Source organism: Xenopus tropicalis, chromosome 2, assembly GCF_000004195.4.
Source record: "Xenopus tropicalis strain Nigerian chromosome 2, UCB_Xtro_10.0, whole genome shotgun sequence".
NCBI classification, from domain to species: Eukaryota; Metazoa; Chordata; class Amphibia; order Anura; family Pipidae; genus Xenopus; species Xenopus tropicalis.
Genome location: NC_030678.2, coordinates 174172893 through 174185536, shown reverse-complemented (window position 1 = coordinate 174185536; position 12644 = coordinate 174172893). Strand labels below are relative to the sequence as shown.

At 42.0% G+C, this 12644-nt stretch overlaps 1 protein-coding gene across 1 annotated transcript in view; it reads left to right on the top strand.

The window, feature by feature from the left end:
• paaf1 (proteasomal ATPase associated factor 1) overlaps nucleotides 1-5920 on the top strand; it is a 44895-nt gene extending 38975 nt beyond the window's left edge. Inside the window, exons 6-12 of the mRNA XM_031896100.1 lie at nucleotides 1597-1747; nucleotides 2525-2719; nucleotides 2869-2960; nucleotides 3763-3878; nucleotides 3965-4047; nucleotides 5034-5116; nucleotides 5560-5920. Of these exons, the coding sequence (XP_031751960.1) occupies nucleotides 1597-1747; nucleotides 2525-2719; nucleotides 2869-2960; nucleotides 3763-3878; nucleotides 3965-4047; nucleotides 5034-5116; nucleotides 5560-5640 (801 nt within the window). The 3' untranslated portion in view covers nucleotides 5641-5920. The remainder of the gene's footprint in view (nucleotides 1-1596; nucleotides 1748-2524; nucleotides 2720-2868; nucleotides 2961-3762; nucleotides 3879-3964; nucleotides 4048-5033; nucleotides 5117-5559) is intronic.
• Nucleotides 5921-12644: the final 6724 nt, after the last annotated feature.

The following is a 12644-nucleotide window of genomic DNA, read 5'->3' as shown; positions in this document are numbered from 1 at the left end:
GCTGAAAGCAAGCATGGAGCAGGCCAGATCTACCTGCCATGTTCTAGTAAATATACCAACAGTTCCAGTGTGTATCATGCTACTTCACCTGAACTAACACAGCAGAAGCATTAACTCACTGCTAGCCAGCAGTTTATTACAAGGACCACTCCGTGTGTATCACTATGCCAATCAGGGCCTTCCCTGTGGGTCCCCCTATTCTGCCAGTAGCAGAAACTTCCCCTTGGTTTGGCCACAGTGTCGTTGTGCTTGGAATTCTGGGAGGTGCAAAGAGGTCTCTGATCAGTGATTAGTGAATGTGGGGGGACAAGCGTGAAAGACTGAGCCTTCACTCGGGGAGACCCACTACATACAGGTTTTGTTTACAGGTCAATTTGCTTTAAAAATAAATGTCTCCATGCGCAGGTATTGGTGTGATTGTATCATGAGAGACTGAATCACTGTCTCCCCTGTGTGTCTTACAGAATAGAATCCCTGTTTCCTGCCCCGGGGAGAATATTTCCTGCACATTTCTGTCTCCTTATGCAAGTTCTGCCCACATCCATTGAAAAAAACGTAAGTTTACTTCATTTTTATTTACCTTTTATATATGTTTAGATGCCTTTTTAATAATTAGATGGAATTATATCTTTCTGTACAGGCTATGAGCAAACTTAGGGGCTGTTCCTGCTGAATTGTGCTTAGTACAGGGGAATCCCTATGTGCCATAGTTTTATGGTATCTCTCTGTACAGGCTATGAGCAAACTTAGGGGGCTGTTCCTGCTGAATTGTGCTTAGTACAGGGGAATCCCTATGTGCCATAGTTTTATGGTATCTCTCTGTACAGGCTATGGGCAAACTTAGGGGGCTGTTTCCTGCTGAATTGTGCTTAGTACAGGGGAATCCCTATGTGCCATAGTTTTATGGTATGTCTCTGTACAGGCTATGAGCAAACTTAGGGGTCTGTTCCTGCTGAATTGTGCTTAGTACAGGGGGAATCCCTATGTGCCATAGTTTTATGGTATCTCTCTGTACAGGCTATGAGCAAACTTAGGGGGCTGCTCCCCGTTTTTGAATGCTTTCCTTGTTGCTCCTCACATCGTGTCTCTCTGCGTTCTCCTACAGGTCAGCTACTTGGACATCTCCAGCGGAGGGACCTAGGAGTCTCCAGCAGCACAGATCAGACCTTTAAGGTGTGGGAGACCCATAATACAGAAGTAAAGGTTAGGAAAGGGGGAGCTTCCCCGAGGTTACCCCCTGCCATACGAGCATGAATTCCAGATGCCCTTTTCCATGTCAGTATGCAGGAGCAGAACTAGGGGTGAATTAGACTGGGGGGCACTTAGATCTGGGTGCCCACTGCACACTAAGAAGAATAAGAAATCCGTTCTCAAGCTTCAGCCTTGCACTCCATACTTAAATCAAAACAACTACAAGTAGCTGAATACTTCCCTGGTCTAAATCCCTGAATTCCCTGTCTCTCTGTAGCACCCCCAGAGAGAGGTGGCAGCCCCCCCCATGAATAGATCACCCGTCCGGCTGCCTCCGGCCCATCATATTACAGCCATACACCGCCGATACCCTTATATACAGAGGCCATTGTTTGGTTATTGCAGAGCGTGCTGGAAGGTCACACTAGGGACGTCTTTTCCTGCAAGTTCTTCCCTTCGGGGCAGGAGGTGCTGAGCGGCGGGTTGGATTCGCTGGTGAAGGTCTGGTCCGTGAATGATGGAAGCTGCTTAGTGACGATGAAAGGACACAGAGGAAGTAACCACAACAATGTCATTAAAGGAGAAAGAAAGGCATTTGGGCATTTTACTGCCAATAGATTAGGCACATTAGTGCCACCTAGAACCTTATACTTATTCTGCAGAAAGCTTTACATGCCTGAGTAACAGCCCTAGAAGCTCCCTCTGTTTGTTTAAGATAGCAGCTGCCATTTTAGCTTGGTCTCAGTAGCTTCTGTGCTGCAGCTCTGGCTGCTTTTAGATCAGATTACACAGTTGGGAGGGGGAGTGAATTCTTATGGGAGGGGGAGCAGGAGAAGGGAGGGAGAGAGGAGCAAACTGAGCAGACTGGTAGAAGTATTTTTCTGAGAGCAGGAAGTCTGACACAGAAGAACATTTATACACAAAAGGAGAAAATAAATCCTGTTTTTCTTTTGATAGAGGTGCTTATCGCTGTATTTACATAGACCTTTCTGCCTGCATCTGCTGAGCAATGCACAATAATGGAGAGCTCAAACCCTCTGGATAGGACACAAGTGGGGCTCATTTATCAACACTGGGCAAATTTGCCCATGGGCAGTTACCCATAGCAACCAATCAGATTGGCTTATTTTTTTTTTTTTTAAGCCCGCTGCATGAAGAACAATGAATGCCACAAGTGCAAATGTGCCCAGTGTTGCTAAATGATCCCCACTGTGGTGCAATATGGAGCAGTAGTGGCATTTCTACCATATATTATATATATTTACCATTTACAATGAGTAAGTGGGAAGCCCATACAGTGATACAGTTACCCATGAAGCAATGTGTCCTACAGGTATCCTGGACATAGCTGTTGTGGCCGATGGACAGAATGTCATTTCCTCGGGGCAGGACGGCACGGCTCGGTTATGGGACTCTGCCCAAGGCGCCTGCATAGCTGTGGTCGATGACTCCTACTCTCCTATCAACGCCATCGCTGTGGCCGAGGTTGGAAACGCGGTCAATCTGGGCTCTCCCAAGGAAACTCCTAGTAAGTTCTGGTTTTTAAACAAATCAAGTTGCCCTTTAAGAGCTAGAGCTGCCACTGGGATCTTCCGGCTGAGGATCTCTAGCTCTGCCATAGGCAAGCATTGTCCAACAGCTTGTAACTTGTGAGTAGCAGCTGTTTGTATTTCCCAGGTAGCAGGGAAGTAGGAACAGAAGGCAAGCTGGTGGTACTGGCCCGAGAGGATAAGTCATTGGAGGGAGTGAGCCTGCACAGCCGCCAATCAGTGAGTAGAGACCTGCATGTAAATGCAGCAATCTCCTTACTATACATTGTTCCACCCACACTAAGGGTGAAGACACACCGGGCTACTAGTAGCAGCTACTTTCTCAGGGCTACTAAACTCTAGAATATGCCCTGCCATAGACAATACTGAGAACTGCCTCTGCTAAAACACACACAGTTATTAGTAAATGATCAGCATTGTTTTAGTAGCAGTGACAAGTAGCTGCTACTAATAGCTCTCTGTCTTCACCCTAAGGCGGTTATTGAGCAGCTAGGTAGGGGCATAATGTATAGTAAAGGGGCTGGTGGGGGGCAGACTATTGTACAACAAGGAGACAGGCAGACAGAGCATTTCCAGAAAATTTGGTGGGGGGGAGGGCAGAGGAATGTACAGTATAGGAGATTATTGGGGTGATTGAAATATTTAATAAACCCAATAGGGCTGTTCTGCCCCCAATAAGGGGTAATTATATCTTAGTTGGGATCAAGTACAGGTACTGTTTTATTATTACAGAGAAAAGGGAATCATTTAACCATTAAATAAACCCAGTAGGGCTGTTCTGCCCCAATAAGGGGTAATTATATCTTAGTTGGGATCAAGTACAGGTACTGTTTTATTATTACAAAGAAAAAGGAAATTATTTTTAAAAATCAGAATTATTTGCTTATAATGGAGTCTATGGGAGATGGCCTTTCCGTAATTCAGAACTTTCTGGATAACGGGTTTCCGGATAAGGGATCCCATACCTGTACTCCCTCAGCGGCTTCTCTGTAAGTAAATTACATATTATCTTCTGATCCAGGTTTTCGATTTTGACGGTTCTGATGCTTTTAACTGCTGCACCTTTATCTCCAGTGTGGGGGTCCTGGCTGGGGGCCTCGATGGGAACATAATCCATGTAGATATCAGGAACCCAAAGTAAGTAGCCGCCTCGCTGGAACTGGGCTCATCTTTAAAATAATAATATTATTATTATTATTATATAATATTTATTTCCATTTCAGAAGCGCAGTAGAAACCGTTTCCTGGTCAGAAACCCCCGTGTTGTCATTGGTGCCCTTCAGAGACACCTACGTTGCCAGTTATGGTAGGAGCTGTTATAGCGTGGGTTAAATAAAGGGGAAGTTCATCTTTGGTTCACTTTTAATATGTTATAGAATGGCCAATGCTAAGCAACTCTTCAACTTTTTAATCTTTTATTGTTTTCTTATTTATTTGCCTTCCTCTTCTTATTCCAGCTTTCAAATGGGGGTCACTGACCCCGGCAGCCAAAACCTATTGCTCTGTGCGGCTCCAGTTTTATTGTTATTATTATTAATTTTTATTAGTTATCTTTCTATTAGGGATGCACGAACCCACTTTTTGGGTTTGGCCGAACCCACCCTGACGGATTCTGCCAAATCCAAATGCTAATTAGGATCGGGAAGGGTTAAAATTAGGGGGTTGTTCACCTTTGAGTTAACTTTTAGTATCATGTAGAGAGTAATATTCTGAGACAATCCGGGATTCGGTGCATCCCTACTTTCTATTCAGCCCCTCTGCTATTCATATATCAATCAAGTTCTCAAAACCACTCCCTGGTTGCTAAGGTAAATTAGACCCTAGCAACCAGACGACGGCTGAAATTCCAAACTGGAGAGCTGCGGAACAAAAAGTAAAATAATCCAAAAACTACCAGTAATAAAAAACGAAGACCAATTACTCTCTACATCATACTAAAAGTTAACTCAAAGGTTATCCAAAGGTTTATCCAAATCTTCTGAACTGTAATACTGGCCCCTACACTGAGTGATCGGGGGCCAATCACAATCTAGCATATAGAATATAGCTACTTCTACTTGCTGTGACTACTATAAAATACAATTGTACATAGCAGCAATATGTATTGGAGCTGGAGTTCCCCTTTGCCCCAGCCTGGCACTGCGGTTATTATGGTTATTGGTTAATATTTCACCTATGCAAGAAGCACCTTTGTGATTGGTGCAGCAGCCTTTTGGATCAGTACATAGGCACTGCGTGTAGCCATGATGTGGAACCTATTTGATGTATATATATATATAATATTCCCATTAGGTAATGGAACCTGCTATATCCCCTTGAAGGGTTCTGAACAAGTTCTGCAACTCACTGGGCCTAATAGACAACCCGTGTTCCAGGTAATATAACGATGTAAAGTTGTTTCAAGGGAATGCTGGGAAATTATTCTACTATTTGAAGGATCTAGAGATCGTAGAGCTTAGATTGTAAGCTCTAAGGGGCAGGGACCCCCTTCCTACTGTGTCTCACACCACATGGCACTTGTATTTATTTATTATAACACTTCTCCTCCCTGTGTGTAATTGTGTATTCTGTAAGACTGTACAGCGCTGCGTACCCTTGTGGCACTTTATAAATAAAGTTATACATACATACATACATAAAGGGTCTGTGTGTAGCTTCCCACCTGTTTCTGACTACAACTCCCAGAAGCCCCTGTAATGACATGACAATACCTTCCATTGACTTGAATGACCACCGGCCGCCATTGCTGGACTTTGAATGATATCATGTAATTAAGGCCACTCATCCTCATCTTCCCGTCACTTTTTCCCTTTCCCAGGTGGCGGCATGGAAGAAGCTTGTGTACACGTGCTGCAGGGACGGATTCATCCGCAAATATGAAATCCCAGATCTGGGATAGATTTGTGCAGAACTTACACCTTCTGTATTACTAACCTGCCCCCATGTTTCCTCCGACCAAAGGGCAAGTCTTCCCTTGTAGTTGGGAAATGCCATTTTGTATTTATAGGGTGAGTGTAACAGCCAGGTAGTTTCTATCATATAGTGAGATGCATATATGTGTTTGGTATATTGTGAGCACAGACATTACTTCCCTGCGTATTTGTACTAAACATATGAGAGGGAGCTGCCATATTGTTTCCCTTACCTGTACATATATAAAGGTGTTTATATACATAGAACATTCCTTTCCAGTATATTATTATTTATACATAAACTGAGGGGTTCTGTGCCCATATAAAGGCACAAGGCTGCAGGCTGAGTTATACAGGGAACTCTGAGTATCACTCATGTATTATAAGGGATAATGTACCCCCTACTGTAAATGATAAGGATATTAGCAGTCACTGAGGGGTTCTGTGCCCCCCATATAAAGGCACAAGGCTGAAGGCTGAGTTATACAGGGAACTCTGAGTATCACTCATGTATTATAAGGGATAATGTACCCCCTACTGTAAATGATAAGGATATTAGCAGTCACTGAGGGGTTCTGTGCCCATATAAAGACACAAGGCTGAGTTATACAGAGTATCACTCATGTATTATAAGGGATAATGTACCCCCTACTGTAAATGATAAGGATATTAGCAGTCACTGAGGGGTTCTGTGCCCATATAAAGGCACAAGGCTGCAGGCTGAGTTATACAGGGAACTCTGAGTATCACTCATGTATTATAAGGGATAATGTACCCCCTACTGTAAATGATAAGGATATTAGAAGTCACTGAGGGGTTCTGTGCCCATATAAAGGCACAAGGCTGCAGGCTGAGTTATACAGGGAACTCTGAGTATCACTCATGTATTATAAGGGATAATGTACCCCCTACTGTAAATGATAAGGATATTAGAAGTCACTGAGGGGTTCTATGACCCTAAAAAAGTTGAGGGCAATACATTATACTGTAGGGATTGTACGCAGCCATGGGGACCATTATCTATATTATGGTAGAAAAAAATCATATATATTGGACACTGGCTGACTTCTCAGTAGTAAGCTGCTTCTCACAATACACATATACATATAGGGACACACGGGAACACTGAGACAAAGCCATACACTATGGGCCATGATACTCACGGGAGCGTTGAGAACATTCCATAACTAACTGCAGTGGCACTCATGGGAATGGGGAGACAATTCCAGATACTGTTTCCTATGGCAAATATGGGTATTTGAGACAATTCCATATTCTATTGGCTATGGGACTCATGGATACACTGAGACTATTCCATATTCTATTGGCTATGGGACACATGGATACACTGAGACTATTCCATATTCTATTGGCTATGGGACTCATGGATACACTGAGACTATTCCATATTCTATTGGCTATGGGACACATGGATACACTGAGACTATTCCATATTCTATTGGCTATGGGACACATGGATACACTGAGACTATTCCATATTCTATTGGCTATGGGACACATGGATACACTGAGACTATTCCATATTCTATTGGCTATGGGACACATGGATACACTGAGACAATTCCATATTCTATTGGCTATGGGACACATGGATACACTGAGACTATTCCATATTCTATTGGCTATGGGACTCATGGATACACTGAGACTATTCCATATTCTATTGGCTATGGGACACATGGATACACTGAGACAATTCTATATACTATGGACTGTGGTACACATTGGAATGAAAAATATGTCCATATACTAAGGGCTACGGGACTCATGAGAATGGTGAGACATTCCTATATACTATTTGCTATGGTACACAAGGGAGATTTGTGACAATTCCATATACTAAGGGTAATAGAACTTTTTGGGAAAGTGAGAGAGTCAGTTGGTTAGCAAGAGCAGCATCTTTGCTCCAACCAGGAGAGACGGCAGGGAGAAGGATCCTAAATCGATTGTTCACCTTTGAGTTAACTTTTAGTAGGATGTAGAGAGTGATATTCAGAAACAATTTGCAGTTGGTCTTCATTTTTTTATTATTTGTAGTTTTTTTTAATTATTTCATAAATTCTTCAGCAGCTTTCCAGTTTGGAATTATAACAGCTATCTGGTTGCTTGGGTCTAATTTACCTTAGCAACCAGGGAGTGGTTTGAATGAGAGACTGGTATATGAACAAGAGAGGGGGCTGAATAGAAAGATAAGGAATAAAAAGTAACAATAACAATAAAACTGGAGCCTCACAGAGCAATAGGTTTTGGCTGCCGGGGTCAGTGACCCCCATTTGAAAGCTGGGAAGAGGCAAATAATTGCTTATATGATTCAATACTTTTCCTAGGAAACCCCCCCTTAACTGCCCCTTCCCCAGTGTAACCAATCCCAACTGGGCCAGCCTTTGCCCATAACTGAGCCCATTCCCTTTATCAGCTTAGTCGCTCTTCTCTGTACTTTCTCTATTTCATTACTGCCCCCCCTTATATATTTATATATAGTGACCCCCCCCTTAACTGCCCCTTCCCCAGTGTAACCAATCCCAACTGGGCCAGCCTTTCCCCATAACTGAGCCCATTCCCTTTATCAGCTTAGTCGCTCTTCCCTGTACTTACTCTATTTCATTACTGCCCCCCTTATATATTTATATATAGTGATCCTACCCCCCCTTAACTGCCCCTTCCCCAGTGTAACCAATCCCAACTGGGCCAGCCTTTCCCCATAACTGAGCCCATTCCCTTTATCAGCTTAGTCGCTCTTCCCTGTACTTTGTCTATTTCATTACTGCCCCCCCTTATATATTTATATATAGTGACCCCCCCCCCCTTGGATACACTGAGACTTTTCCATATTCTATTGGCTATGGGACTCTTGGATACACTGAGACTATTCCATATTCTATTGGCTATGGGACACATGGATACACTGAGACAATTCCATATTCTATTGGCTATGGGACACATGGATACACTGAGACAATTCCATATTCTATTGGCTATGGGACTCTTGGATACACTGAGACAATTCCATATTCTATTGGCTATGGGACACATGGATACACTGAGACTATTCCATATTCTATTGGCTATGGGACACATGGATACACTGAGACAATTCCATAACTAACTGCAGTGGCACTCATGGGAATGGGGAGACAATTCTAGATACTGTTTCCTATGGCAAATATGGGTATTTGAGACAATTCCATATTCTATTGGCTATGGGACACATGGATACACTGAGACAATTCCATATTCTATTGGCTATGGGACACATGGATACACTGAGACTATTCCATATTCTATTGGCTATGGGACACATGGATACACTGAGACAATTCCATATTCTATTGGCTATGGGACACATGGATACACTGGGCCTGATTCACTAAAGTGTGATTTAACATGCGCTATTTATAGCGTGCGGTAAAAATTTTACCACGTTTTCGCAACTTTTCGCACGGTTCACTATAAGCATACTTGCGCTATTTTACGCGCTGTATTTCATGCAATAGGTTTGTCGCGATAAATAGCGTGCGCGGTATTTTCCGCATGCACGCTATTTATCTCATGCGCTGATTGTCGCGACATTATGCACGCGACAATCGCAGCATAAAACTGGCGACATTTTGCCCTGGGAGGGCACAGAGTGCTAGAGAGGTGCTGAATAAATGTTTATTTGCAAAAAAAAAAAACAAAAACCAATAAAAATATATATTGCCATGCGAAAATTCCCCGCACGTCCAAATATTGACACAGGCTTCAAAAAGTCGCCAGATTACAAAGTCGCGACAAAGAAATCGCCAAAATATACCTAGTAATGTATTTTGTGCGACTAAATGTTTAGCAAATCTTTGGAAAGATCCCCGAAATGGCAAAAATGTTGTGCGGGCAAAAAAATTGTTGCCCACGACTATTATGTTTTGAAGCCTGTGTCAATTTTTGCGTGGCGAATTTTCGCGTGGCAAATTTTTTTATGCATTTTGCCATTGGCGGATTGTTTTGCGAAACACATGAAAAAATTCGCCGCGGAAAAATTCGCCGCACGTCCAAATATTCGCTGCGAATCCATGCCTGGCAAAACATTTCATCACTTGTAGCCGCATATAAATAGTCACGCGAATGAAAGCACGCCATGTTAGCCATACACGCCAATACTTTCGTAAAATTACTGTATTAAAAATGCCCATTTCCCTGCAAACTGCCGGCTGCGTCACTCTAGGGGAAACACATACTTGAATAAATAACACTGCAAAGTCCATATTTTATTGGCAAAAGCTCATTTACTGTAGTTTTCTATAATTATTATACCTAGTAATGTATTTTGTGCGACTAAAGATTCCCCGCTATAGTACTGTATAATATCCCGACTAAAGATTCCCCGCTATAGTACTGTATAATATCCCGAATAAAGACTCCCCGCTATAGTACTGTATAATATCCCGATAAAGATTCCCGCTATAGTACTGTATAATATCCGGCCGAAAGATCCGTATAGTACTGTATAATATCCCGACTAAAGATTCCCCGCTATAGTACTGTATAATATCCGACTAAAAGATTCCGCCGCTATAGTACTGTATAAATCCCGACTAAAGATCCCCGCTATAGTACTGTATAATATCCCGAATAAAGATTCCCGCTATAGTACTGTATAATATCCCGACTAAAGATTCCCCGCTATAGTACTGTATAATATCCCGACTAAAGATTCCCCGCTATAGTACTGTATAATATCCCGACTAAAGATTCCCCGCTATAGTACTGTATAATATCCCGACTAAAGATTCCCCGCTATAGTACTGTATAATATCCCGACTAAAGATTCCCCGCTATAGTACTGTATAATATCCCGACTAAAGATTCCCCGCTATAGTACTGTATAATATCCGACTAAAGATTCCCGCTATAGTACTGTATAATATCCCGACTAAAGATTCCCCGCTATAGTACTGTATAATATCCCGACTAAAGATTCCCCGCTATAGTACTGTATAATATCCCGACTAAAGATTCCCCGCTATAGTACTGTATAATATCCCGACTAAAGATTCCCGCTATAGTACTGTATAATATCCCGACTAAAGATTCCCCGCTATAGTACTGTATAATATCCCGACTAAAGATTCCCCGCTATAGTACTGTATAATATCCCGACTAAAGATTCCCCGCTATAGTACTGTATAATATCCCGACTAAAGATTCCCCGCTATAGTACTGTATAATATCCCGACTAAAGATTCCCCGCTATAGTACTGTATAATATCCCGACTAAAGATTCCCCGCTATAGTACTGTATAATATCCGACTAAAGATTCCCCGCTATAACTAAAGATTCCCCGCTATAGTACTGTATAATATCCCGAATAAAGATTCCCCGCTATAGTGCTGTATAATATCCCGAATAAAGATTCCCCGCTATAGTACTGTATAATATCCCGAATAAAGATTCCCCGCTATAGTACTGTATAATATCCCGAATAAAGATTCCCCGCTATAGTACTGTATAATATCCGACTAAAGATTCCCCGCTATAGTACTGTATAATATCCTATAGTACTGTATAATATCACGACTAAAGATTCCCCGCTATAGTACTGTATAATATCACGACTAAAGATTCCCCGCTATAGTACTGTATAATATCACGACTAAAGATTCCCCGCTATAGTACTGTATAATATCCCGACTAAAGATTCCCCGCTATAGTACTGTATAATATCGCGACTAAAGATTCCCCGCTATAGTACTGTATAATATGCGCGACTAAAGATTCCCCGCTATAGTACTGTATAATATCGCGACTAAAGATTCCCCGCTATCGTACTGTATAATATCCGACTAAAGATTCCCCGCTATCGTACTGTATAATATCCCGACTAAAGATTCCCGCTATAGTACTGTATAATATCCCGACTAAAGATTCCCCGCTATAGTACTGTATAATATCGCGACTAAAGATTCCCCGCTATAGTACTGTATAATATCGCGACTAAAGATTCCCCGCTATAGTACTGATAATATCGCGACTAAAGATTCCCCGCTATAGTACTGTATAATATCCCGACTAAAGATTCCCCGCTATTGTACTGTATAATATCCCGACTAAAGATTCCCCGCTATAGTACTGTATAATATCCCGACTAAAGATTCCCCGCTATAGTACTGTATAATATCCCGACTAAAGATTCCCCGCTATAGTACTGTATAATATCCCGACTAAAGATTCCCCGCTTAGTACTGTATAATACACTAAAGATTCCCCGTAAGTACTGTATATACGCGACTAAAGATTCCCCGCTATAGTACTGTATAATATCGCAACTAAAGATTCCCCGCTATAGTACTGTATAATAATCGCGACTAAAGATTCCCCGCTATAGTACTGTATAATATCGCGACTAAAGATTCCCCGCTATAGTACTGTATAATATCCCGACTAAAGATTCCCCGCTATAGTACTGTATAATATCCCGACTAAAGATTCCCCGCTATAGTACTGTATAATATCCCGACTAAAGATTCCCGCTATAGTACTGTATAATATCGCGACTAAAGATTCCCCCGCTATAGTACTGTATAATATCCGCGACTAAAGATTCCCCGCTATAGTACTGTAATAATATCGCGATAAAGATTCCCCGCTATAGTACTGTATAATATCGCGACTAAAGATTCCCCGCTATTGTACTGTATAATAATCCGCGATTAAAGATTCCCCGCTATAGGTACTGTATAATATCGCGACTAAAGACTCCCGCTATAGTACTGTATAAATATCGCCGACTAAAGATTCCCCGCTATAGTACTGTATAATATCGCGATAAAGATTCCCCGCTATAGTACTGTATAATATCGGACTAAAGATTCCCCGCTATAGTACTGTATAATATCCGACTAAAGATCCCCGCTTAGTACTGTATAATATCGCGACTTAAAGATTCCCCGCTATAGTACTGTATAATATCGCGACTAAAGATTCCCCGCTATA